This window comes from Tachypleus tridentatus, chromosome 1 (genome assembly GCF_004210375.1).
Source record: "Tachypleus tridentatus isolate NWPU-2018 chromosome 1, ASM421037v1, whole genome shotgun sequence".
Taxonomy (NCBI): Eukaryota; Metazoa; Arthropoda; class Merostomata; order Xiphosura; family Limulidae; genus Tachypleus; species Tachypleus tridentatus.
Window position 1 is genome coordinate 27,416,622 of NC_134825.1, and position 26,467 is coordinate 27,443,088.

General features: G+C 36.6%; 1 protein-coding gene across 1 annotated transcript in view; it reads left to right on the plus strand.

The window, feature by feature from the left end:
- The first annotated feature begins 11,963 nt into the window (after positions 1–11,963).
- LOC143245158 (uncharacterized) overlaps positions 11,964–26,467 on the plus strand; it is a 37,407-nt gene continuing 22,903 nt past the window's right edge. The window contains exons 1-2 of the mRNA XM_076491200.1: positions 11,964–12,180; positions 24,577–24,645. Of these exons, the coding sequence (XP_076347315.1) occupies positions 24,586–24,645 (60 nt within the window). The 5' untranslated portion in view covers positions 11,964–12,180; positions 24,577–24,585. The remainder of the gene's footprint in view (positions 12,181–24,576; positions 24,646–26,467) is intronic.

A 26,467-nucleotide genomic window follows, 5' to 3' on the forward strand; every position in this document is an offset into this window, starting at 1 on the left:
TTAGTAAGTCACACTTTGTGATATCTTTCTCTTTTTAAATTTTATCAAATCAATGTTCCATTCTTGGAATGGGACAGGAATCTGTCTTTGTCAAAGCATTTACTTTGTGAAAGTCTGTACATAATCTAACTAAACTATCAGATTTATGATCCAGACCACTCACTTTAACTGAATTAAATAATGGCTTTTTACAGCATATAAGATATTTATTTAAGCATTTTATTTGCGTTGATTGGATTTGTATGATAGGAATGTTGTTTCACAGAAGAAATATAACCTATATCTACATCATGAATAACAACAATTTTGGTTTGATGAGAAATCTCCGGAAATATGCATTACAATTCAATTAATAAACTAGCAAGTTGATTTTTCTCTTCAAGAGGCAAGTGATTTATCTTTGTATCAAAATTGGCCAGAATGTCAGAATAACTTATCTTGATGTTGCACTCATCTTCGATATTTTAAAATTTACTGGTGTTTGAGTCAAAGCAATTGTCATCAGTATCATGAGAACACTCAACAAAAAAAAAGTATTTTTGGATGCGTCTCTGATGTGATAGGGCTTCTATATATTGATACGATACAGTTGAGTATCCTTTCGGGCCTGGTATGGCCAGGTGGTTAAGGCACTCGACACCTAATCCGAGTGTCGCGGGTTCAAATCCTCGTCGCATCAAACATGCTCGTTCTTTCAGCCGTTGGGGCATTATAAAGTGATGGTCAATCCCACTATTCGTTGGTAAAAGATCGCTCAACGTTTGGCGGTGGGTGGTACTGGCTAGCTGTCTTCCTTCTAATCTTACACTGCTAAATTATGGACAGCTAGCGCATATAACCCTCGTGTAGCTTTGCGCGAATTTCAAAAACAAACAAACAAAGTATCCTTTCGACAATCATATATTTTTAAAACATAGTTGGTATCATTAACTTTCCGAACAACTTTATAGGGACCGTGATAGTTTGCTTTGAGTGAATGCCTCATTATAAGAGCATGTCACTAGGACAGATGTTATATGCTTCAGCCTTGCAGTCATAACACGTTTCATTTTAGCTTGGGATAACTTCAAGTTTTCTTGAACCAGTTTAAAAGCGCATAAGAATTTGGACCAAAACTTGGAAACATAATCCAACAAGTGCATTTCCTTCGGGTTAATCTGCTAATCATAGTTCCTTCAGCAACTTTAAAGGACCACATAATGAATGGCCTAAAACTATCTCAAACGGGCTAAGCCCTAAGGACTACTGAACCGATTCACCAACAGAAAATAATAATAAATTAACTCCTTCATCCCAATCCTTCTCGTTATCGAGATAGTAAGCTTGTTTATTATTTTCAAGGAAGAATTAAACCTTTTAATAACACTTTTTGCTTCTGGATGGCATGCATTAGATTTGATTGTTTAGTACTGAGCTGTTAAACAACTTTTTAAAACTTTGATTGCTGATTAGATTGAATTTCTTTAAAGAAGCCAACAAATATAAAGGTTTTTCAAAGAGATAGTTTCAGGGAATGTTTGAGTGTATGTACACATGATAGAAAAAATACTGGTTACATTATTAAGTTTTGGTAAAGACCTAACAAAATCAACAATCATACAAATTAAACCTTCTTTGAACTCTGAAATAGGTTTAAAAGGAGCAAAATGAATTTTTTGCTAGGTTTTCCGACTATTAAGCAGGTATGACAATTTTTATAAAACAAAAACATTTTGTCCACTTTTCTGGCCAAAAGAAGTGTCTCATAATTTTATCACATGTCTTGACATCGAAGTGACTTCCCATAAGGAGTTCATGGACAACTCACAATGTTCCATTGTGATATGCTTTGTGAATAACGATTTGATAGACCACAGCCAGTCATCTAAAGCACATTTGGTGATATCCATTTCCTCAAAAGCACACTATTTCAGAAAAAAAAATTAGAGACATTTCAGACTGCACATTTAAAAAGTGAAGAGGTATGCGGATTCTCTTCTTGTTCGATGATCAGTTTACCTTTATCGAACGGAACTTTATCAGGTGAAGAAAACACTCATGTCCATCATTATCACTCACCAGGGAAATTCAGTAAGACATAAATCCACAAGATACCCATCAGATCCAAAAATGTCTGAGACAAATCTATAATATCGTCTTCTAAATACATCCCTACTATTTGTTTTTAGGTTTAATTTCTTAGCCTAACCCCGAGTCACAGCACACGAGGGAAACACATCAGAATTTTTCTCAACAACAACATCATCCTTAGATCAAACAGTGATCATCTCGCTAACCATTTAACGTTTGGCAACAACTTTTCCCTTAGTCAAATAATTTCCAAAATATCAACGATACACCCTTGATAGGCAGAACAAGTCTTACTCCAACCACAACTGGTCCCGAAACTACGTTTGATGTTAACTGAATGTTATGAAGATGAACATTAACAAAGCCCCTATCAATACCCTAAGAATAACAGACTCACCAGTGGCAGAACTCGAATTTAAAGGCAAGAAACCCTCTAACAACAATGATTGAGTCACTCTAGTATTACGTAGAACGCAAAACTATATGGAATTAGCAGTGTCATTTGTTAACAAAGACATTGAACCAACAGATACAAAAGGTCTATATTCCTCCCTGACTACACCAGTATTTATATCATACAAATCAACAAGATAGTGAAAATCTGGTGAAACTACATCCATACGTGGACACAAACACACTGGGAATTGTTTTGTTTTCTTTTCTTTTTCAAACACCAACAATCAAATATAATATGACTAAGTTTTTTACAGAAATGGCAGACAGACTTTGATGAGGTCTTATCTTGACTGTCAGAAGATTTCAAACTAAAGGAGCTGAATTTTTAGAAGAATCCTTAACTTTTGTGAAATGAACAAATAATGTTTTCTTAGATAGTAGGAATTTCTTTTCCTGACAAATGGTTTGTGTTAAAGTGTAATAATCAGACAGAGCAGCTGCTTCCTCTAGTGTTTTAACTTTATTTTCATCCAAGTAAGTTTCGAGGTCGTCACGTGTACAATTCCACAGTTAGATATAATTATCTTATCTTGTTGAAACTGTTGCCAATATGCATAGAATTACACCACCAATAAAAATAAGCTTCTTTTTCTTGAGCAAATTCCATACAAGTTTGACCATCTTGTATCTTCGCAATAAACCTCTGGTACTAAATCATATGGTTTGGGAATAACTGTTCTAACCTTGTCACAATCTTCTAGAGATAAACTAGCATAAACGTCATGCTACCAGTTAAAATACTTGTTAATCATAATGACCATTTTTGAAGAACAATTCTTTGGTTTAAGCAACCTTTCATAATGTTGGAAACATTTATCAACTTCATTTTCATTAAATAGTGCTACTTTAACATATTGATTAAGCTCAAAGTTGTCATTTTGCCTTGGTAGATTAGAGTTGAATTTAATTTCCATTTCTTTTAGCTTAATTTTTTTTCTTTTTCGGCCTCAGTACGAAACGTTTTGGGATTGGGACGTTTATTTTCTCTTTCAGCTCTGATACCAGCTTAGTCAATATTTTTTAGTTCTCGCTAGATCTCTAACTTATCTTTTTTGCTAAACTCCAACTGCTTAGTGGGGACACTAGGATATTTTTCTAATACTTCCTCAGACAACAAATCATCATTAATACACACAGTTAATACAAGATTACTACACGCATATTTAAATGTGGAAACAATTATACAATTTGCATACAATAACTTTTACTAGAAATAATGATCTACATGCAGTTTGTTTGTTTGTTTTAATTTCGCGCAAAGCTACACAAGGGCTATTTGTTGCAGCTGTCCATAATTTAACAGCGTAAGACTAGAGGGAAGGCAGATAGTCATCACAATTCACCAACAACTCTTGAGGTATTCCTTTTCCAAGGAATAGTGGGAATGGCTGTAACGTTATGACTTCCCCACAGCTGAAAGAATGAGCATGTTTGGTGTGACGGGAATTCGAACCCGTGACCCTCACATTAAAAGTCGAGCACCATAACTAATTGGCCATGTTCAGTCCTCTATACACAGAAATTTTGTAAATTTACAAACAATATTAGGTCTTCTATCTGCTCTGGAACTGAATATTTTATCGAGAGTTCACGATGAGCGAATTAATTTTAAGTTGACACAAGTACAGCTCACTTAATGAGGTGATAAATAGCTCTGCCTTCGTCTTCGTGTTTTCCGCCGAAGAAGATACATAACGATTTTGTAAAGTTACTAATATCGGATGTAAGTCCACTCAAGTTGAAAGATTTATAATGTTCGAAATCTATAAACGTTCCTGGCCAATGTGTCTGAAATTCCCGATTAACAAGAGTTAATCGCAGTTATAGCTTTCGAGGCTTATAGTATACCAACTCTAGAAAACCAATAATATATACTTTTCCTTGGCACATTGCTTTGGTTACATTTATAGGCGTAAGGAGAGTTTCTAGAAATTTCAGCCTGCACAACAATACTGACGATACACTAGTTTTTACATACGAATATATTTTGTTGATTCTTACACTGAAGAATGTTCTGTAACTTTAATGAATAGGTAGAAATTTTGCAATACAGATATAACAGTGTAAGTTATGTGCATTTCTAAATATAATTTTAGCGTAAACAAATATCGATATTAATATATATATGTATATATAATAAATCCGTCACAGTAGCCTTTTCACCAATTGAACTATGCTTTCATCAAGTATGTTTAATTTTCCACGTACTAAAGTGTAAAACCATTGTAGATATAATACATTTTATCAGCCGTGGCATAGGTCTGTTACTTACTACTTTTAGTGATTTTCAGTTATGTTTGTTTGTTTTTTGAATTTTGCACAAAGCTACTCGAGGGCTATCTGTGCTAGCCGTCCCTAATTTAGTAGTGTAAGCCTAGAGGAAAGGCAACTACTCAGCACCACCCACCGCCAACTCTTGAGCTACTCTTTTACCAATGAATAGTGGGATTGATCGTCACATTATAACGCCCTCACGGCTGAAAGGGTGAGCATGTTTGGCGCGACGGGGATGCGAACCCGCGACCCTCAGATTAGGGACGGCTAGCGCACATAGCCCTCAAGTAGCTTTGCGCGAAATTAAAAAATTAAAAACAAACTTTTATTGGTTATCAGTTTAAAATTATAGGGACAACTATAAGCTGATAACAGTTTTGTAGTTGTAAACTACAAAAGTACTAGTACAAAAGTTTTAGTAAAGTACTAAAACAGTATAGTGTGAAAGTGTCCGGCAACAATTTTAAATTTTTCATCAAGTTCTGCTAATGGATTTGTAGAAAATGAGATTTGATACCTAATATCCATAAAACTTGGATGTTCAGATATTGTTTCTGAGTTTTAGTAATGGGTGTATAAATTTTAGTAATAAAACAAAAATACATTATTTATATTTGAAACCAGTTAATATACTAATATGAGTGTTGGTTGGATGGTTGGCGTTTTAAGGCGCAAAGCAAGTAGGCCAAACAGCAGGTGAATAATCAAAAATAAAGTAAAATTATTAACATTTGTAAAAAGGAACCATGTTAAAATAAAGTCCAATTTTGAATACAAAACTTAAATAGCATTAAAAAAGTCAATGGTCATTAAAAATTAAACAACATTTGTAAAGTGGACAGTGTCACCATCGCCAATGACACTGGCGTCCAGCGTCAGGGTTAAGCCTGTGGACAAAACATGTCTAAAATGGTGCCGTCGTTCAGAGTCGTAACGACGGCAAGGCAGTGGAATGTGGACTATTGTGACTTGAGTGTCTCACAGTCCACATATTGGTGCATCAGTCCCAAATAAAAAAAAACGATGCGTTAAAACTGTGACCAGTGCGTAGCCTAGCTAGAACAACTTGCTTCTTTTGATTCTTTGGAAGCAAGATAGCCAATGTTCAATAGAGGGTTTTATCTGGAAAAGCTTGTTGTCACTTTGCTCATTCCATGTCGACTGTCAACTGGCTCAGTGCCAAGCCTTGAATACAGAAGAAGAATACAGCGCTAGAAGAGATAGAATTAGCTGCGGTGTCAGCGAGCTCCTTCCCTCGAATACTAACGGTGCCTAGTACCCTGAAGAACTGGATAGAAGCAGATGATAGAAAGAAATGGGCCAATCGGTTTTGAGAACTAACGTGAAGCGATTCCAGCGCCAGTAGAAAACTAAGTCAGTCATTATGTATAGAACAATTCGTGTATTTCTTACTTTCTATGTGATCCAGAGCAAGATAAATGGCATACAGTTCAGCAGTGATCACAGAAATTGTAGAGAGGATTCTGTGAGCAACCATTAAACCACAATAAACCATGGCAGAGCCCACAGAGTCACCTCATTTTGAACCATCCGTATAAATAGGAATTGAATTATGGTTCAAAAAATGTTCGGCAAATAGAAAACGGTACATCTAATCAATAATATCCTCCTTTTTCAGTTGACTCAAAGAAAGGTTACACTTGAGAATGGTAATAAGACATGGTGAGATTGGCTGATAAGTGGATACAGCAGTGTCGTCCAATGACAGACTCAATTCCTCCAACTGCATATGGATATGAAGGCCAAAAGGAACAATGGCAGACAATCTGTTCTGAAAACGTATGGCTCACTGCTAAAGTAAAACACAAACCCCGGTGGGATACTGTGATGCGGATTGAAATTTTGAGGCATACAGTAAAGAGGACGTTCATGAGACTCTGTGTACAAACTCTGGATCGAGAAAGTGCAGATAGCTCCTGTGCAGAGCGAAAGCTCTTGATGGTGAACTGGATCCAGTATCTTCAAGGCAAAGGTCCTGGCACAACCATAGACCCATATTACAGTTTGATCAAATGAGGGCACTATATATCTTTAGCATAGAACATCGACCTGCTCCTCAAGAGGTAGAAGAGAGGACATGAATGATGTTCAGTGCCCTTGTACAAATAACTTGTAGCCGCTTGATGTGTGGTATAAAGATCATCTTACAGTTAAAGATAAGTCCCGAGAACTCTTCCTCAGGGACCACAGGAAGTACAACTTCACTGACACGAAGTTTTAGAGAGAGAAAAGGTAAAACCGTTTGCTGTGGTTCACTGCAGTAAATGATTGTTGGCAGTTTGTAACTCCTACTCAATAAACCTCGTGTTCGACGACTGACACGAGATTTAGAAGCCATCAACATAGAGGACATTTTCAACTGTAGGACGGAGTTGTCCAGTGATAGCATTCATTTTTATACTGAAAAGTGTGGCATTCAAGATGCAGCCCTGAGGGACTCCAAGTTCCTGTAGGAAAGAATGGGAAAGCGTCGAAACCCCACGACTTGGAATCGCCACTCCATAAAATTTTTAATAAAAATGGGGAAATGGCCTCACAACCCATAAGAGTGGAGGTCTCGCAAAATTCCATACCTCCATGTAGTATTGTAAGCTTTTTCAAGGTAAAAAATAACTGACACAAAATGTTGTGGCTTGAGAAAGGCTTCTCTGATCGACATTTCAAGCCGAATCAAGTGATCCACAATAGAGCGCTGTCATCAGAACCTACACTAGGTGGGCGAGAGGAAGTTGTTTGATTCAAGGAACCAAACGAGATGAGCATTAACCATTTTCTCTAATGTCTTACACAGACAGCTCGTCAAAGTAACTGGACGGTAGTTTGAATGAATCTTGGGGTCCTTTCCAGGCTTAGAGCCACACATCACGAAAATCATTCTCCAGTTTAAAACATCTAGAAAATAGCAAGAGAAGCGGGAGAGAAATGGCGCAGCATCTCGTAGTGTATATCATCATGTCCAACTGATGTTCTGCAAGACTGATGAAGAGTAAGCTTGAGTTACACCAGTGTAAAGGGTCAGTTATAGTCATAGAGATGATCAGCCCAAAAGGAAAGGGGCGATTGCTTTGCTCTAGTCTTGAAAAAGGTGGAGGATGAAGCAGGATTGCAAAAGATTTTGCCGAGAGTATTGGCGTTGCTCTTAGCATCAGCAGCTTCCTGACCATCATACAGCAAGGTCGAAAAGGAGATAAAAGTTTACTGCTCACTGACCGTCCAAATTTTGTCCCATATGACATTAGAACTAATGGTAAAAAGAGATACTAGTAGTAAATGTGCACGGGCTCGCTGAAAAGCAATCCAGTTCAAAACTGTGGGATATCTGCAAAAGGTATCCCAGGACCGTTTTTGAGCCTTCTGTGCGATGGAGCAAGCAGGACAAGGATACCATGAAAAACGTGTCAAGGTTTTAGAAATACATTACGCAGCTACCAAGATAATACAGTCAGTCACTGCTGCCACACACTTGTTTATCGGTGGCTTACAGACTTGTGGCAACAAAACACTGATCTGTCTCTTTGTTTTGAATTTTGCGCAAAGCTACACGTGCTGTAGCCATCCCTAATTTAACAGTGTAAGAATAGAGGGAAGGCAGCTAGTCGTCATTACCACCAACCGCCACCTCTTGGGCTACTCTTTTACCAACAAACAGTGGGATTGACTGTCACATTATAAAGTCCCCACATCTGATAGAGCGATCATGCTTTGTGTGACGGAGATTCAAACCAGCGACTTCAGACAGCGAGTCGAGCTCCCTAAGGATCTGGCCATGTAATTGGTGTTTAATTTCTTAAAACTTATTATTTTAATATTCTTTAAAATGGTATTAAACACAGTTCTATAAAACTGAATAAAAGTAGGTGTTACTTACAATTATCCCACCATATCTACTAGCTCTAACATATTTTAACCATTATTCACTCAATTATTGGCCACCCGCGTTCTGGTCAACAATGTAAAAACACTAAGTGATTTGATTTTCATTGTAGATTATCTTGTTTGTGGTCTATCTCTCTGATATTTGTTTGCTGTAGTTTCTTCATTCTTCTGTTTCTGGTTCACCTCAATGACAGTATTTTTATTGTTGAATACGTGATCCTCAGCTAACTTCAGTGTGTGATTCTAGGTTGTTAACCTCTCCATTTATTGTTCTGTAATATTCTTTCTTTCTTTTTAATTGATACAGCCTCGTCTGATTGGCTTCAGTGATAACATACCTTAATTCAGTTTACTGATTGCATATTTATTGATGAATGTTGTAATTTATAGCTCGTTCCTGTTAATTTATGCTTATGTGTTTATGAAGTCATCTCTACTCCCATTCCTTAGCAATGTTTTATTTGGCTCGCATCAGTATCCATATGAATATTGAGTTACTGATTACTCTTGTCCAGGAATCACTTCAATAACCCTATTTATATATTGACTAGTAGTCAGAGGATTAACTATATTTCGTATGCCAATACAGCTGTGAAATTTTTCCCCCCATATATATTTGGATCGTGATGAAGTCCCGACCAACAGAGAGAAAAAACTATGTCACAGATACGCGTGTAACTCGAGTGTTATGTCACGAGCATTTCCAATGAAAGATATTCACATAGAAAAATTGTTAAATCGCATACCTCCTAAAGAAAAAATTTCTAAGAATCTTGAATGAAAACGAAGATTATGAAGGAGAATCTTCCGACCAGAAATCTATTATTATGGTAACAGTAACAAGATAATAAACACAGAGTTGAAAATGATGGGGACTCACTAGTAAAACGGTCACATGAATACAACCATTTCTCAAAATCAACAGCTGTTTTCGTGTGAAAGACACTCGAGGAAACTTACATTACAGAAAATTCATTGGACCACGAAATATCATGCCCAATGATACAGCTTTAATGTACCTTTGTGTCTTTGGTCAGCTAAAAGGTAGTTTTGAAAGCCAACATTATGTTGAGTAAGATGTGTGTGAGAAGTTTAACAATATATATATATTGTCTCAGAATTTCCTCGTTACCTTTCGTAGCAGATGTTACAATGACAGTTACAGTGTTGGGCAACAGTGCATAATCATAGCTACCACAGTGAGCACGAACAACAATGGAGGAAGTAGTTTCAATGGTAGTGTGACACATGAAACGTCGTTCTTATAAAGTGTAAATGCAATTAATCTCTATCTTTCACTTATTAAGCTCACCAGTGACTCAGCGGTAAACCAGATTGTTTATAATGATAAAAACTGTGAATCGATATTCATGGTGGGCAAAACAAAGACCATTGTGTAATTTTGTACTTAATAAAACACACAAACTGTCTTACTTTAAAAACTGCAGTCTCTAATCAGTGATTGCTATCTTTATATCTGACTCGCTTTAATATCTGTCTCTCTATATTTAATACTCAATAATGGTATAGTTGACATGCTTTTAATATCATCTAATCAGGTGGATAACTTTATATTGGGTTCATTATAATATTTGTCTTTTTGAAAGGAGATTAGCAATCACAAGGCTGTCATGATTTTCTCCAAATTCACCAAAGAATCATACGATTTTTATGACTTTTTTCAAATTTGCCTAAGAATCACACGATTTTATGACTCTCTTCAAATTCGCCTAACAATCATAGGATTGTTACGGTTCTCTTCAAAGTCACTCTCTCGTTTCAGAAACTAATGTCATGTATTTAGACGTAGTTTAACTAGGAAGCCGAATGAACAGCAGAAACAAATAGAACTAAGTGAGGTGTCCTTATATTAGATTTGTTAAATGTGTCAACAGTCTTGCTTCTCAAACTCAGGTCAATTCTTAAGGCTGTTAAATAGTTTCACACAGATATTCTCGAGGCATATAAAAAATGGAGGGAGTTTTTTAACCAATAAATACCCTTGCTCTAGCGCCACTCCTCTTTGATGGTTCAGTTTGAGCGTTTATAACGCTACAAAATTCGATGTTCTATCCGTGCTGCAGCCGCAGATTATGGTATAGCTTTGCTCTAGAAATAAAATAAACACACACTAGGGCAATGATTATTATTTACCGAGCGCACTTTTTTACGTTCCTTTTTCCATAGGAAATCTCTTACCAAGTTTCTTTGGTGTTCTCGTTGACCCTGGTCTATTTATCACAGAGCTGTCAATGGTCGTTCCATAGTTTGGCCAATATCTTAAGCGATTATGACTTCGTACTTGAAACGTTTCTTGTAACAACTTTATTAAAGTATAACCAGATAACAACAGAATATATGATCTGAATTATCTCCAGAATCGTTGAAAATCTTCGTTAACAGCTTTTAAAATTTAACAGGATGAACCGCTCAGCTTATAATTTATGAACATAATTTTATCATTTTTTTAACTTTAAAATAATTAAAGCTAACCCCAGTCTTTACCTGTCGTACTGGGTCTTCAAATCGTCCATCTTGATTAATTTTTAGATCGTCTGTTCTTGTAATACCTGATTGTGAAGTATAACCTTAAGTGATTGAAATTAATGAACCTGAACTACATTGTTAAGGCTGAAAACTTTTATACTCATCTGTAGCGAATCACACACACACAAAAAAGAGACCAACCAAAAATATACAAGAACAGCATTCAGAGCGGAACAAAAATAATTGAGTTTGGACTTTAATAACAGTTACTGTTAATGATTCAGACCTTAATACATACCTATGTGTAATTTCATTGTTGACAAAACAAAATACAGACACGGTCAGGATAAACTACAAATATTGTAATCACATTCACATGGTTAGCCCCTTACCACCTCCTCCGATCTGAATTTTCCACGGTCTGCGGTCAGGCAATGTGCTCTAAGGTCGGGGTACTTTCTTAAACACGCCTTCAAGGTTACAACTTGTCGCTTGAAGGAAAGCTTCCTGCAAAAACTAAAAGGTGAAAGTTTCCCCGTAAAGGCGCCACACTTCTAGACTGAGCGACTGAAATACCGGTAGTTCCAGACCTGGACGCTCTCAAAAAAAATAGGGTCGTCTCCACATATAATAATAAGGATTCTCAGAAGAACGATCCAGGGCAGACAGAACCTTCAAGTACAAACTAGCACTTGGTATTAGTTGTATAGTAGACTTCATTAGCTTAGATGACTGATTCAGTTTTAATCATTACCAGAATAACTTGAACTTAAAACAGTGCTAACGTTTGGTATATTAAATAATTTTAAAATATTATAGCACCGGTATTTTTAAAATACATTATGGCTAAGATTTAGAGAGAAGGCAGAAGAAATTCCGGATTACTAAATGACATTAGCTTTAAACAAAGAACATTCGTCCTCTCGACCACGTGGCTTTTAAATCCAAGTTAGTGGACACTCTGGTGACGAAACCCAAGTTGAAGACCATTGAAACGTGAGGGCATACTATTTTTGTATTTCAATAAATAATATTTATGCTTCTGTAAAGAGTAATTTCTAGCGTCCTTATATGGCTTTCAAGTACATCAAAATAATTAATACTTACTTATCATATATATTGATATTAAGTAATTTTGTTCGAAGGCTGAACAGACCGTTTAATTCTTAAATCACTCTAAGAGCTAGAATAATGACGTCACTAAAGTTGATCACCGTTATAGGAAGAATTTATGAAAAAAATTGTATACAGAAGTTATTAATATTTAAATGTATAACTAATACTTGGACCTACAACTACTAACTAAACACTTGTTAAACTTAAATACATAGAATAACTTCAAATAAGTAAGATAAAATATGTTGGGGAATCACTAAATACGAGTAAATGCAATTTAAAAAATATATGTATATATTTAATATTGCATTTAAAAGTACATTTTCTATTTAATACAAAACTAAACAACAGAGTACAAATTGAAAAACTTTTATAAGCTATTTATGAGAACAATTAATCAAGTGCGCTAGTTGTTGTTCCTTTGTTCTTAGGGAATAGGGGGTTTGGTAATAAATAGATTAACACTGATGATAAACAGTATATGATAAGCGTTTCTCATTTTTACAGATTCGAATTTCAACATTTAAACAAAATCTAAATAATTTGCATCAGTACTTGTATATCATTGTAAAAATGAGGTAAAACTATATAAATAATTTACATCAATCTTTGTGTGTCATTATGAAAATAAGGCAAGACTAAAATAATTCACATCAGTCCTTGTATATCATTGTAAAACTGAGACAAAACTTTATTAATAATTCACATCAATCCTTGTATATTATTGTGAACATGAAGTAAAACTGTTTATATTTTGCTTCAGCTAGTGATGACGAAACCTGTAGAATTTCGAAACGTTGATTTGTGTCTTTTTAAAACAAATAACGTTGCTTGTCGTGCCATTATTTGTTTTATTTGTTCATATATAGTGATAAGTTGTCTTTTTGTTATATGTAATTAAGTACAAAGCTACACAATGGATTATATATGTTCTGTCCACAATAGGTATCGAAACCCGGATTTTAGTGTTGTAAGTCCGCAAACATACCGTGTGCATCTGGGGGGGGAGACTTGCGAGAAGCTTTACCAGTTAATTTCATAAGGCCTAAACAATTAGGTCATGAATTACATGGTTTAACAATTTATTTAACCATATGAGAGAATTTATGATAAGTCTTACCACATTGTCACGATAATTTGCATGAAATAGGAAAATTTTTTAACTCCTTTAACTGGAGAATATTTGTTTGACTGACCCTCGCTATATTCAAATCAATCAGTTATAAATTATGTTTCTCTTCTGGTACAGTTAGATCAGTTTGCACAGAAACATCGTGCATCCAATACATTTACATGGTTATAATTATTATTCAATCAGATTGCTGATATCGTGAGAAGGCGTGCTCTGTCTACACTACGAGCAATGTTATTGAACGGTAGCCTTCTGGTGGTACATCCATGAGAAAATCTGATCTTTAAGATTAAAAAAACAAAACATAAGTTAAATCAAGATTTCGTAAGTAAACATGAAATCAAATACAAAGAAACATTTAACAAAGTGTAGTATCAATAACCACTTTCTCTTATTTTATTTTCAAAACCAGCAGAATGGTAAAGAAAACGGTGGCAAGCAACGCTATTGTATATGAAACTATTCTAGCCTATAGGTAGATACTCGGTATGCACAAGTTGTTAAAATACCAAGATACCATATTCATACTCTGCAACAGGTTAGAAGCTTTAGATAAACTGGCAAGGGATGTATCTTCAGATATTCCCTCTTCCCGCTTACTGTGTTTAACTAATTTTGTTCACACTGTTGCGTGAAAGGTTTTGTTTGTTAACACCACCAAGAGGAAGGACAAGGCAATGCCCTGAGTAAACTTTCATTTTTTGTGGGAGGGGCTTACGGGTCCTTTGGGTTATGTTATGACATAACCTTTGAATTAAAGGCGTGTTCTTGAAGAACTTGATTTCTTGTCTTTGTTTTGTTTTTTTCAGTTATAAATTAAAATCATGTTCTTCCTTTACAGTAATGTACTTCCAGGTTGTAACTAAGTGTTTTTATTTTGAAGTAAGTATAACAAAATTTGTTCAGGTTCCATACGTCGTTTCAAGTTACGTATTAATTTATCTACACACCATCTGTTCTCACAATTACACGTTATGTGCGCTACCTTTATAGCTTAAAACATTCTGCGCTAACCTAATCTCAATCATCACCATGTTTTCATACTAAGTTCGCACCCGTGCGTAGAAATGCGAAAAAAAAAAGTTTATGTGGCATATCAAAGGCTGCTGTGGTGTGACGTGTCTGCACAGTTTTCCTCGTCCAAAATAAAATATACATTGTTTTTTCTTTTCCTTTTTTACAAATTGTATGTTTTTCGCAGCCGTTAAACGGAAACAGAGAAAGAATGTTTTGAGTAATATATCTATATCTATTTTTTAAAAATCTAACAATAAATGTTTGTTACAATATATGTATCAATTTAATATTTAAAGATCTTTGGTTAGACGCCTTCCAATACACTATTCACCGTAAATTTGTTTTTTAAAAAATTATTAATAGATACGTGTATACAGACACACGCACGTCATTCTTACTTTCTTTAGGAAAGCATGATAACAGCTGTACCTAGAAAGCCACAGCGAGTAAGATGGCGTGATTGAAGTTTAATTATGATAAGTTACTAGTTTTAACAATAGCGTTTGTTTGTTTTTAAATTTCACCTAAAGCTACACGAGGGCTATCTGTGCTAGCCGTCCCTAATTTAGCAGTGTAAGACTAGAGGGAAGGCAGCCAGTCATCACCACCCACCGCCAACTTTTGGGCTACTCTTTTACCAACGCATAGTGAGATTAACCGCACATTATAGCGCCTGAAAGGGTGAGCATGTTTAGTGCGACAGGGATTCGAACCCGCGACCCACAGATTACGACTCGCGCGCCTCACTCGCCTGGTCATGACGGGGCCTATCATTAGTGATGTATACAGTTATGTAGACTAACATATAACGTAACAAAGTAAGAGTTATAATTGTATTAATCACAGTGTATTCAAAGTAAAATAAGTATTTAAACACTGCATTATCGCGGGAAATCCACTTACAATGTTTGCAAGTGGCCTAGAGGCTGTGTGTAATTTAACTAAATAAAATAAGTTTGGATGTGTTCCAATCTTTCACTTAGATAATAATATATATAATTAAGTAATGTCGAATATTTACTTTTATTAAATAAAGTGACACATCTGTTTTACTTTTTATTAAATAAAGTAACACATCTGTTTTGCCAAAAAAGTTTTATTCTTTCAAGCATGCAAATTTCTGTAAAGTTTCACCAGTTAAAAAATAATTAAATCACATCCGAAAATTAAATGCTCGTTAGTTATAATTAAGGTGACCACATTTTAAAATCATAAAACAGGGAAACACTCAGTTTTCAAACCTTAAATTTGGAATTCCTCTATTTTATGGTAAGCTATAAACCGTCATTTACGCACATAATAAATATCAAGAGAAAAGGATATTTTCACTTCACTTGCTGCTCTATCAGATATCACTCTAACCAGGGATTTTCTCCGAATTTCTTGCTCACCAAGAGATTTCTGAAAAATTCAGAGGAACTGTTATTTATATTCATCCGTAAGTTACTTCAAGTATACATTTAATTGACTTAAAAATCGAACAGCGGTAGAAAATAGCATGCATCTACCTGTTTCTTTTGGCGAGTGCAAAGTCACGTGCTCAGTAAACGCTTCATTTTGAAGTATCCAATAGAGACATCATTTCGCATGCTGCAGCCTATCTTACAGCCAACTTTAGTGGTTGTTTGTTTGTTTGTTTTGGAATTTCGCACAAAGCTACTCGAGGGCTATCTGTGCTAGCCGTCCCTAATTTAGCAGTGTAAGACTAGAGGGAAGGCAGCTAGTCATCACCACCCACCGCCAACTCTTGGGCTACTCTTTTACCAACGAATAGTGGGATTGACCGTCACATTATAACGCCCCCATGGCTGGGAGGGCGAGCATGTTTGGCGCGACACGGATGCGAACCCGTGACCCTCAGATTACGAGTCGCACGCCTTAACGCGCTTGGCCATGCCGGGCCAACTTTAGTGGAAGTAGCAGAAACTATATTAGGCCTTTTGAGACACATGATGATTTTTCTATAGAATAAAAAAAATCATGGCACTTAAATCACATATATTAGAGGCTTAAATCACTGAATGCAAGTATAAAAATTACAGATAACTGGTAAAAATTAACACTGGGAGACGAACATTTAGACATCCGGAAAGGATCTACTTAGTCACCAAGACAATATTCAAAAGTAGAGGCTGTCCCGAAATGGCACTCTAGTGGCACAGCGGTAAGCTAAGGATCTGCAACGCTACAAAGTCTCGATACCCTTGGTGGGCAGAGCACAAATGCCCTTTGAGTAGCTTTAAGCTTAGCTGCAGACAAACAATAAAAGTCTCAAAACGCAATGTTTCGTCATCTTAGATACAAACACAAAGAAAGCTTTTCGAGAATGTATAGTTCTCTTTGGCTTTTTAAAGCTTACCTTAATATTAAACAAAACAAAGGTCTTATCTGTTAGTACCACTAGATTTGTTCAACGGAAACGTTAGCTATAAAAGAAGAAACAACAATACTATGAACACTATTTTACTTATTCGTTCTAAGAATCGCTTTGTTTTAAATCGTGAAAGCATAACAATGATATCACACGACCTTGGCTTTAGTGGATTCGGAAATGAGCAAAGTTAAATACTACAGACTGTTTTACAGTTTTATTTCTTTTAGTTATGTTATCCTTTATGAAATCACTGACTCAAAAAGCAACAATAAAGCAATAAGAATGACTGAGTGCATTAACAGAGCAATTTAGGACAAGTCAAGGATGAACAAAGTAATGTAATATAATATATGTATATTTAACAAAGTGAACTACAGTATCAGCAAAAGAAAGTGCTATAATGTTTTACACATGCGTTAAATTACGGATGTTACAGCAGCTTTGTGTGTGCGTGTGTGATGTTTAAAGGGCTTCTATTTTATGATTCACTGGACAGAGGAAATAAGTTTTCACTAGTTACATCACTTCCACACATATTTTACTTGTTGTTATATAGTCTAAAATTCTTTGACAACAAAAGTACACAGAGACCAGTGTTTTCGTGTTCTGGTTATTAGGACACTCTATTTTTAATTTGCGGGTCGTTGGTTTGAATCCTGTCGCTTGCCAAATAGTAACGGAGGCGGTATAATTTGATGTTCCATACCATTTTTCGTTGGTAGAGAGTAGCTCAAGAGTCGGCGGTGGGTGATATTAGCTAGTTGATTTCCCTCTAGTTAATATCACTTCAAAATTAGAGATGTATAGCGCAGATAGCTGTGTTGTAAATTTGCTCGAAATTCAACAAACAGTACTCGACGTTTCGTGGATTTTTATCGGATTAAAGAATGTTTCTCAGTAGAGGGGGTATAGCGTTAACCACAGTAAGTGTTGTTTGGAACATTTTATCTTAATGAAATAAATTCTCACCTAATTCAACCCTATTAGGTACAGTAAAGAATAAATGTGTTATCCCACGAGCTCTCCAAGACGAATTAGTTAACGACGTATAGTAAGCGCGACTTCAGAAAAAAATATTTTCGTTTAATAATTTTATTCTATCTAAACTGAAAGAATATGGAACTCTATTAAAAACGCTCATACCACCTGCCAGTGATGTTTAAATTAATGTAATATCTAGCTTGCTACTTTACTTTGATATAATGTTATGACAATATATAGTGGTATAGTTTAAATGTGTTCATTAGGCTTAGCTTAACATAATAGTTAGAAGGAGGATGTCATTTCACAGATTTGTCTTTTTTTCTCTATTCCTTATATCATTAGGTTTCAAAGCTAGATTTTACACTGGTATCGAGATGCTGGTCAATAAGGCACACTGGTATGGAGATGCTGGTTAAAAAGGCACACTGGTATGGAGATGCTGGTCAATAAGGCACACTGGTATGGAGATGCTGGTCAATAAGGCACACTGGTATGGAGATGCTGGTCAATAAGGCACACTGGTATCGAGATGCTGGTCAATAAGGCACACTGGTATCGAGATGCTGGTCAATAAGGCACACTGGTATCGAGATGCTGGTCAATAAGGCACACTGGTATGGAGATGCTGGTCAATAAGGCACACTGGTATCGAGATGCTGGTCAATAAGGCACACTGGTATCGAGATGCTGGTCAATAAGGCACACTGGTATCGAGATGCTGGTCAATAAGGCACACTGGTATGGAGATGCTGGTTAATAAGGCACACTGGTATGGAGATGCTGGTCAATAAGGCACACTGGTATGGAGATGCTGGTTAAAAAGGCACACTGGTATGGAGATGCTGGTCAATAAGGCACACTGGTATGGAGATGCTGGTCAATAAGGCACACTGGTATGGAGATGCTGGTCAATAAGGCACACTGGTATGGAGATCCTGGTTAATAAGGCACACTGGTATGGAGATGCTGGTCAATAAGGCACACTGGTATGGAGATCCTGGTTAATAAGGCACACTGGTATGGAGATGCTGGTTAAAAAGGCACACTGGTATGGAGATGCTGGTCAATAAGGCACACTGGTATGGAGATGCTGGTCAATAAGGCACACTGGTATGGAGATGCTGGTCAATAAGGCACACTGGTATGGAGATGCTGGTTAATAAGGCACACTGGTATGGAGATGCTGGTCAATAAGGCACACTGGTATGGAGATGCTGGTCAATAAGGCACACTGGTATGGAGATGCTGGTCAATAAGGCACACTGGTATGGAGATGCTGGTCAATAAGGCACACTGGTATGGAGATGCTGGTTAATAGGGCACACTGGTATGGAGATGCTGGTTAATAAGGCACACTGGTATGGAGATGCTGGTCAATAAGGCACACTGGTATGGAGATGCTGGTTAATAAGGCACACTGGTATGGAGATGCTGGTCAATAAGGCACACTGGTATGGAGATGCTGGTTAATAAGGCACACTGGTATGGAGATGCTGGTCAATAAGGCACACTGGTATGGAGATGCTGGTCAATAAGGCACACTGGTATGGAGATGCTGGTTAATAAGGCACACTGGTATGGAGATGCTGGTCAATTAGGCACACTGGTATGGAGATGCTGGTCAATAAGGCACACTGGTATGGAGATGCTGGTCAATAAGGCACACTGGTATGGAGATGCTGGTCAATAAGGCACACTGGTATGGAGATGCTGGTGAATAAGGCACACTGGTATGGAGATGCTGGTCAATAAGGCACACTGGTATGGAGATGCTGGTCAATAAGGCACACTGGTATCGAGATGCTGGTTAATAAGGCACACTGGTATGGAGATGCTGGTCAATAAGGCACACTGGTATGGAGATGCTGGTTAATAACGCACACTGGTATGGAGATGCTGGTCAATTAGGCACACTGGTATGGAGATGCTGGTCAATAAGGCACACTGGTATGGAGATGCTGGTCAATAAGGCACACTGGTATGGAGATGCTGGTCAATAAGGCACACTGGTATCGAGATGCTGGTCAATAAGGCACACTGGTATGGAGATGCTGGTCAATAAGGCATACTGGTATCGAGATGCTGGTTAATAAGGCACACTGGTATGGAGATGCTGGTTAATAAGGCACACTGGTATGGAGATGCTGGTTAAAAAGGCACACTGGTATGGAGATGCTGGTCAATAAGGCACACTGGTATGGAGATGCTGGTCAATAAGGCACACTGGTATCGAGATGCTGGTCAATAAGGCACACTGGTATGGAGATGCTGGTTAATAAGGCACACTGGTATGGAGATGCTGGTCAATAAGGCACACTGGTATGGAGATGCTGGTTAAAAGGCACACTGGTATGGAGATGCTGGTCAATAAGGCACACTGGTATGGAGATGTTGGTCAATAAGGCACACTGGTATGGAGATGCTGGTTAATAAGGCACACTGGTATGGAGATGCTGGTCAATAAGGCACACTGGTATGGAGATGCTGGTCAATAAGGCACACTGGTATGGAGATGCTGGTCAATAAGGCACACTGGTATGGAGATGCTGGTCAATAAGGCACACTGGTATGGAGATGCTGGTCAATAAGGCACACTGGTATGGAGATGCTGGTTAATAGGGCACACTGGTATGGAGATGCTGGTTAATAAGGCACACTGGTATGGAGATGCTGGTCAATAAGGCACACTGGTATGGAGATGCTGGTTAATAAGGCACACTGGTATGGAGATGCTGGTCAATAAGGCACACTGGTATGGAGATGCTGGTTAATAAGGCACACTGGTATGGAGATGCTGGTCAATAAGGCACACTGGTATGGAGATGCTGGTCAATAAGGCACACTGGTATGGAGATGCTGGTTAATAAGGCACACTGGTATGGAGATGCTGGTCAATTAGGCACACTGGTATGGAGATGCTGGTCAATAAAGGCACACTGGTATGGAGATGCTGGTCAATAAGGCAGACTGGTATGGAGATGCTGGTCAATAAGGCACACTGGTATGGAGATGCTGGTGAATAAGGCACACTGGTATGGAGATGCTGGTCAATAAGGCACACTGGTATGGAGATGCTGGTCAATAAGGCACACTGGTATCGAGATGCTGGTTAATAAGGCACACTGGTATCGAGATGCTGGTTAATAAGGCACACTGGTATGGAGATGCTGGTCAATAAGGCACACTGGTATGGAGATGCTGGTCAATAAGGCACACTGGTATGGAGATGCTGGTTAATAACGCACACTGGTATGGAGATGCTGGTCAATTAGGCACACTGGTATGGAGATGCTGGTCAATAAGGCACACTGGTATGGAGATGCTGGTCAATAAGGCACACTGGTATGGAGATGCTGGTCAATAAGGCACACTGGTATCGAGATGCTGGTCAATAAGGCACACTGGTATGGAGATGCTGGTCAATAAGGCACACTGGTATCGAGATGCTGGTTAATAAGGCACACTGGTATGGAGATGCTGGTCAATAAGGCACACTGGTATGGAGATGCTGGTTAATAAGGCACACTGGTATGGAGATGCTGGTCAATAAGGCACACTGGTATGGAGATGCTGGTCAATAAGGCACACTGGTATCGAGATGCTAGTTAATAAGGCACACTGGTATGGAGATGCTGGTCAATAAGGCACACTGGTATGGAGATGCTGGTTAAAAAGGCACACTGGTATGGAGATGCTGGTCAATAAGGCACACTGGTATGGAGATGTTGGTCAATAAGGCACACTGGTATGGAGATTCTGGTTAATAAGGCACACTGGTATGGAGATGCTGGTCAATAAGGCACACTGGTATGGAGATGCTGGTCAATAAGGCACACTGGTATGGAGATGCTGGTCAATAAGGCACACTGGTATGGAGATGCTGGTCAATAAGGCACACTGGTATGGAGATGCTGGTCAATAAGGCACACTGGTATGGAGATGCTGGTTAATAGGGCACACTGGTATGGAGATACTGGTTAATAAGGCACACTGGTATGGAGATGCTGGTCAATAAGGCACACTGGTATGGAGATGCTGGTTAATAAGGCACACTGGTATGGAGATGCTGGTCAATAAGGCACACTGGTATGGAGATGCTGGTCAATAAGGCACACTGGTATGGAGATGCTGGTTAATAACGCACACTGGTATGGAGATGCTGGTCAATTAGGCACACTGGTATGGAGATGCTGGTCAATAAGGCACACTGGTATGGAGATGCTGGTCAATAAGGCACACTGGTATGGAGATGCTGGTCAATAAGGCACACTGGTATGGAGATGCTGGTGAATAAGGCACACTGGTATGGAGATGCTGGTCAATAAGGCACACTGGTATGGAGATGCTGGTCAATAAGGCACACTGGTATCGAGATGCTGGTTAATAAGGCACACTGGTATGGAGATGCTGGTCAATAAGGCACACTGGTATGGAGATGCTGGTCAATAAGGTTCGTCATAGCCAGGTGGTTAGGGCGATCGACGAAATAGCACAAAGCATCATAATACCAAAATAGTTATTTATTTACATACCTACTAGTGTAGCTCGGTTCGGTATGGCCAGATCGTTAGGGCACTGGATTTGCAATCGGCGCCTCGCGGGTTCGAATCCCCGTAGCATTAAACATGTTTGCTCTTTCATACGTAAGGAGTTATAATGTAAACCCACTATTCGTTGATACAAAGTAACCCAATTTCTGGCGGTGGGTAATGATTACGATATGCCATGCCTCTAATATTACACTGCTACATTAGGGACGGCTAGAGCAAATAGTCCTCTTGGAGCTTTGCGCGAAATATAAAAACAAACACACAATAGGGGTTGGAAGACGTTATAATAACTCCTTTTTCTTTACTTGATTTAAAAAAAAAGTTTTCTGGATGTTAAACTTCAAAACACTGTTTACAATGCGCTTGTTTTTTGGGTTAGCAGCGGTATATTTTAGGACTCACAACACTAAAAATCATGATTAGATTTATCGCAGTCAACAAAGCACACGTTATGCAGGTGCAGTAATGATTCATAAAGACATTCTCAGTTCTTAGAAGAAAAAAAAAAACAGTCACACATATTTCTTTATAGGTTTGGTATGTTTGATTCATAACACTCGGAAATAAATCACCATACACTGTACTTCTAAACGAGGATACAAAAAAAAAAGTTGAATTTATCAGTAAATAGGTGCGAACCAATGATAGTGTGACCATCAAACACTGGTAAAACAAAGAACAAACGGATCTGCTTTAACAGTGTTAGAAATCACTCAACCTAAGCACAAGAAACTGGGAAAACACATTACAGTGACTCAACTTTTTTTGGAAATGTTCGACAATTGACATAGACGGATGTTTTCCAGAAACTTCGACAAAAAACTTACCATCATTGTGTTATATTATTAAGTTACGATTTCGTGTAGAAATTGTGTTGAAGAAAATATTTAAGCCGTGAAAACATTGGCGTAAAATATATTTTTTCAGCCTTTTTGTTAGATCCTGTTTAAGATAAAAAAGTTAGTTTACTATTCAAACTAACGAACCATGATTTAGACATGTCAATTATAACTTTCTTGATTAAGCAGTCATTACAGTAGTTAACTCGAACCTTGTTTTGTAATTTACATAAAAAATATATTAGTCAAAGCTAAAAGGCTAAGGAAATCTAATACTTTTATACGAAATATTTATATGTTGAAAAGATGTGAAAATATAGTGTTTAGTTCATCTAACCATACAGAATTAACTTACCTACAAAATCAAAATAATAAATAATGGAATAATTGCAGCGACACATTTCTATTTTAACATATAAAAATGTTCTTATTTGTTCTTAATTCAGTGTGAGATAATGAAGTGCATTAGCCTCTTGGTATAGTATTCGTAATATGTATTTTAATTTTGTGTGGTCTGCCTGGTTTACTTTCCAAATAAGTAAACAAGAAAAGCTTTATCGTCAAAACATTATTCTGTTACGTGTAGGTCGATATTTAGCATCACAATAATACCATGGGATAGGGTAAACATCTGGCAAAGTGTTAAGTAAAGTTAACGTGATAACTTTTCAAAATCAAGATATAAGAATAAAATCACACTAACTTGTGTGTACGGAATAACTAGCTACATTTTGGGTTCCCAAAAAAGCTCTGTTGCAACAGTAACTAAAACAAAAATTGAGAGTAACAAATATTTTTATTTCTTACTTTTTAAGCTGATATGTTGTGGCTAACATAGCGCATAATTCTTCTGCTGATTTATGACATGTCCGTCTTTACTGAGGTTACATATTTCAACGTTAAACGTCCCTTATGTGACATCATTTTAGTGTCTATTGTCTTACGGACAACACACTACTATATAGTGGTGCGAGTGGATTAAAACTGGTGACTCCTCTTGGAGGCCTTAGGCCCTGGGTAACTAGTTACTGCATTTAAGAGTTACAGTTGTTTTACCAGTTTAAGTTTTAATAAACAGTATTTTTTGTGTTTGATTTTTGCCAAGTTATGAAAATTTAGCAATGATTCGTGAAAAATGATTCTATCGGCCCTAAGTGACACAGCGATAAGTTTGAGAACTTGTAACGCCAAAAACCAGATTTCCATACTCGTGATGGACGCAGCACACATAGTCAGTATGTGCTTAACTACAAAACAAACAAACGATTTTTATTTTACGTCAAACGAAAATAAATATTTCTACGGTTTCAATGTTATTTAGAGCGATAAAAAGAACATATATTTCACACTTTTTAACGTCACCATTTGTTTTAACACTAGGAGAAGAAGATGGTGTTAGGTTCAAAGTCCTGCCTTTCAAGAGCGGCGAATCAAGTGGTGTTTTTAGCGGTAGGTAACACAAAGTGAGGTTAATTTAACACATATTGTCACTGTGTGTTTAGTGAAACGGAATTAAAACATAACAACCTCAGACTGAAGCTTAATGTTCCAAACATTACAATTTTTTTTACAATTAATTCAGTGGGAAGTTTTAACCAGACTTTTGTTTCATTCAACATAATACAAACATATTGTAAACCTAATTACATAACTTTTAATTTTGGTGTCACCAGTGTCTGTGGAATAGTTATAGAGGCGAGCATGATAACAATAAGATGACTTAAATGGATTGATGAAGCTAATATAACTGCAAATAGCACTTCATAACTATCTACGGTATACCTGTTTTTACTGTAGTTTGATCTTAATACATTTCATATTTTGATTTGTGATGTGTTTTGGCTCTGATGACTTTTCATTATAAAACATGATACACGTAAGGGTAAAACTTAATGACTTAAGTCATGGTATTATTAATGATAGTCTTTAATCAGGATTAGTATATAATGGACAAATCTGAAATCAGAAATGCTTTGGGAATACAGTCTATAGCTATTTTAATGGTATAACTGTAGTGGCAATATGCAGTAGAACAACCTGACAAAGAATTAGCCGAAACGTCGTACATCCTAGTCACAAGTCACTACAGTTCATAAAAACTTTTACAAGTGTTTTTACACAAACCATCACCTACACTTGTAGCTTTGAATCTAATGTTAATGTATGTTTATGTAATCCGTTATATAATATAGGTACTGAAAGTAAATTGTACTGTTTTAATCTTTTTTTACCATTATAAAGAGCTGTATGCGAAAACATTTCTCCAAACGACTCAGTGGAGAAAAAGATGCGAAAGTTTCTGTTTCATTATTTATTTTCTTTTATTTCTTTTTGTCTTTTCAGAATCCAGAATTACAATAAACATCAGCAAGAATATTCCTTTTTATACAAAATAATTTTCGTAAAACGTAAAGTAAGAGTAAGGACATTGCAGTTTATCGTCCTGAAGTGTGAACGTAATAAATAATCTTAGCATTACAAAAAAAATGTTGAGTTCAGTTTTTAATAGAGAATCATATATAAACCATTCCTATTAATAAAACGGTTTTGTGAAATATCGAAGGCGTAATTCTCCCAGTCAAAAATAATGTTTCATTAATGAAAATTTAGGTTTCTGGTTATGAAAATTTACTTTTATAAAAAAAAAATAATACGTAATTTAACAATGGAAAAATATCATTAATAAGCGTGTTCAAATATTCCTGGTGCTGACTATAAAACCTTTACTATTAATCTAACTTAAAGCACATCAACTTTCTCTAAATGCTAATACTTTTAGAAGTGTAAAAAATTAGTCAGTAAGTGAAACTATTACTACGAAAATTACAGCAATTAATAGTTATTATAGAAATACGATTAATAATATAACTCCTAATTTAGGATAAAATTCAATAGAATTTCCAGTTTATTTTATAGAAAATAACGTATCATCCAAAATTAAAGAATCCTTTGTGAAACTAAGGACATCGTTATTCTTGTTATTTTAAATACAGTAAATAATTAAGTAAATAATTAAATAATTAAGTTTAAAAAAAATCTCAGTTGTCAACAATATTTTTTTATTCTTTATTTCTTAAAAGAAGCGTGAATTATCCTAACACGAGTTTAATTTCTAAACATACTTCATTTACTAAAAATAAATTATATGTTCGTGAAATAGTAAGTTTAATTTTGGTTTATCATTGTAAGTTTATCTAGTTTATCTGTTGTAAGTGTTTTCTCTTTTCGTTAATAAAATTACGAGATTATATGTTTTGGTTATCTACGGTAG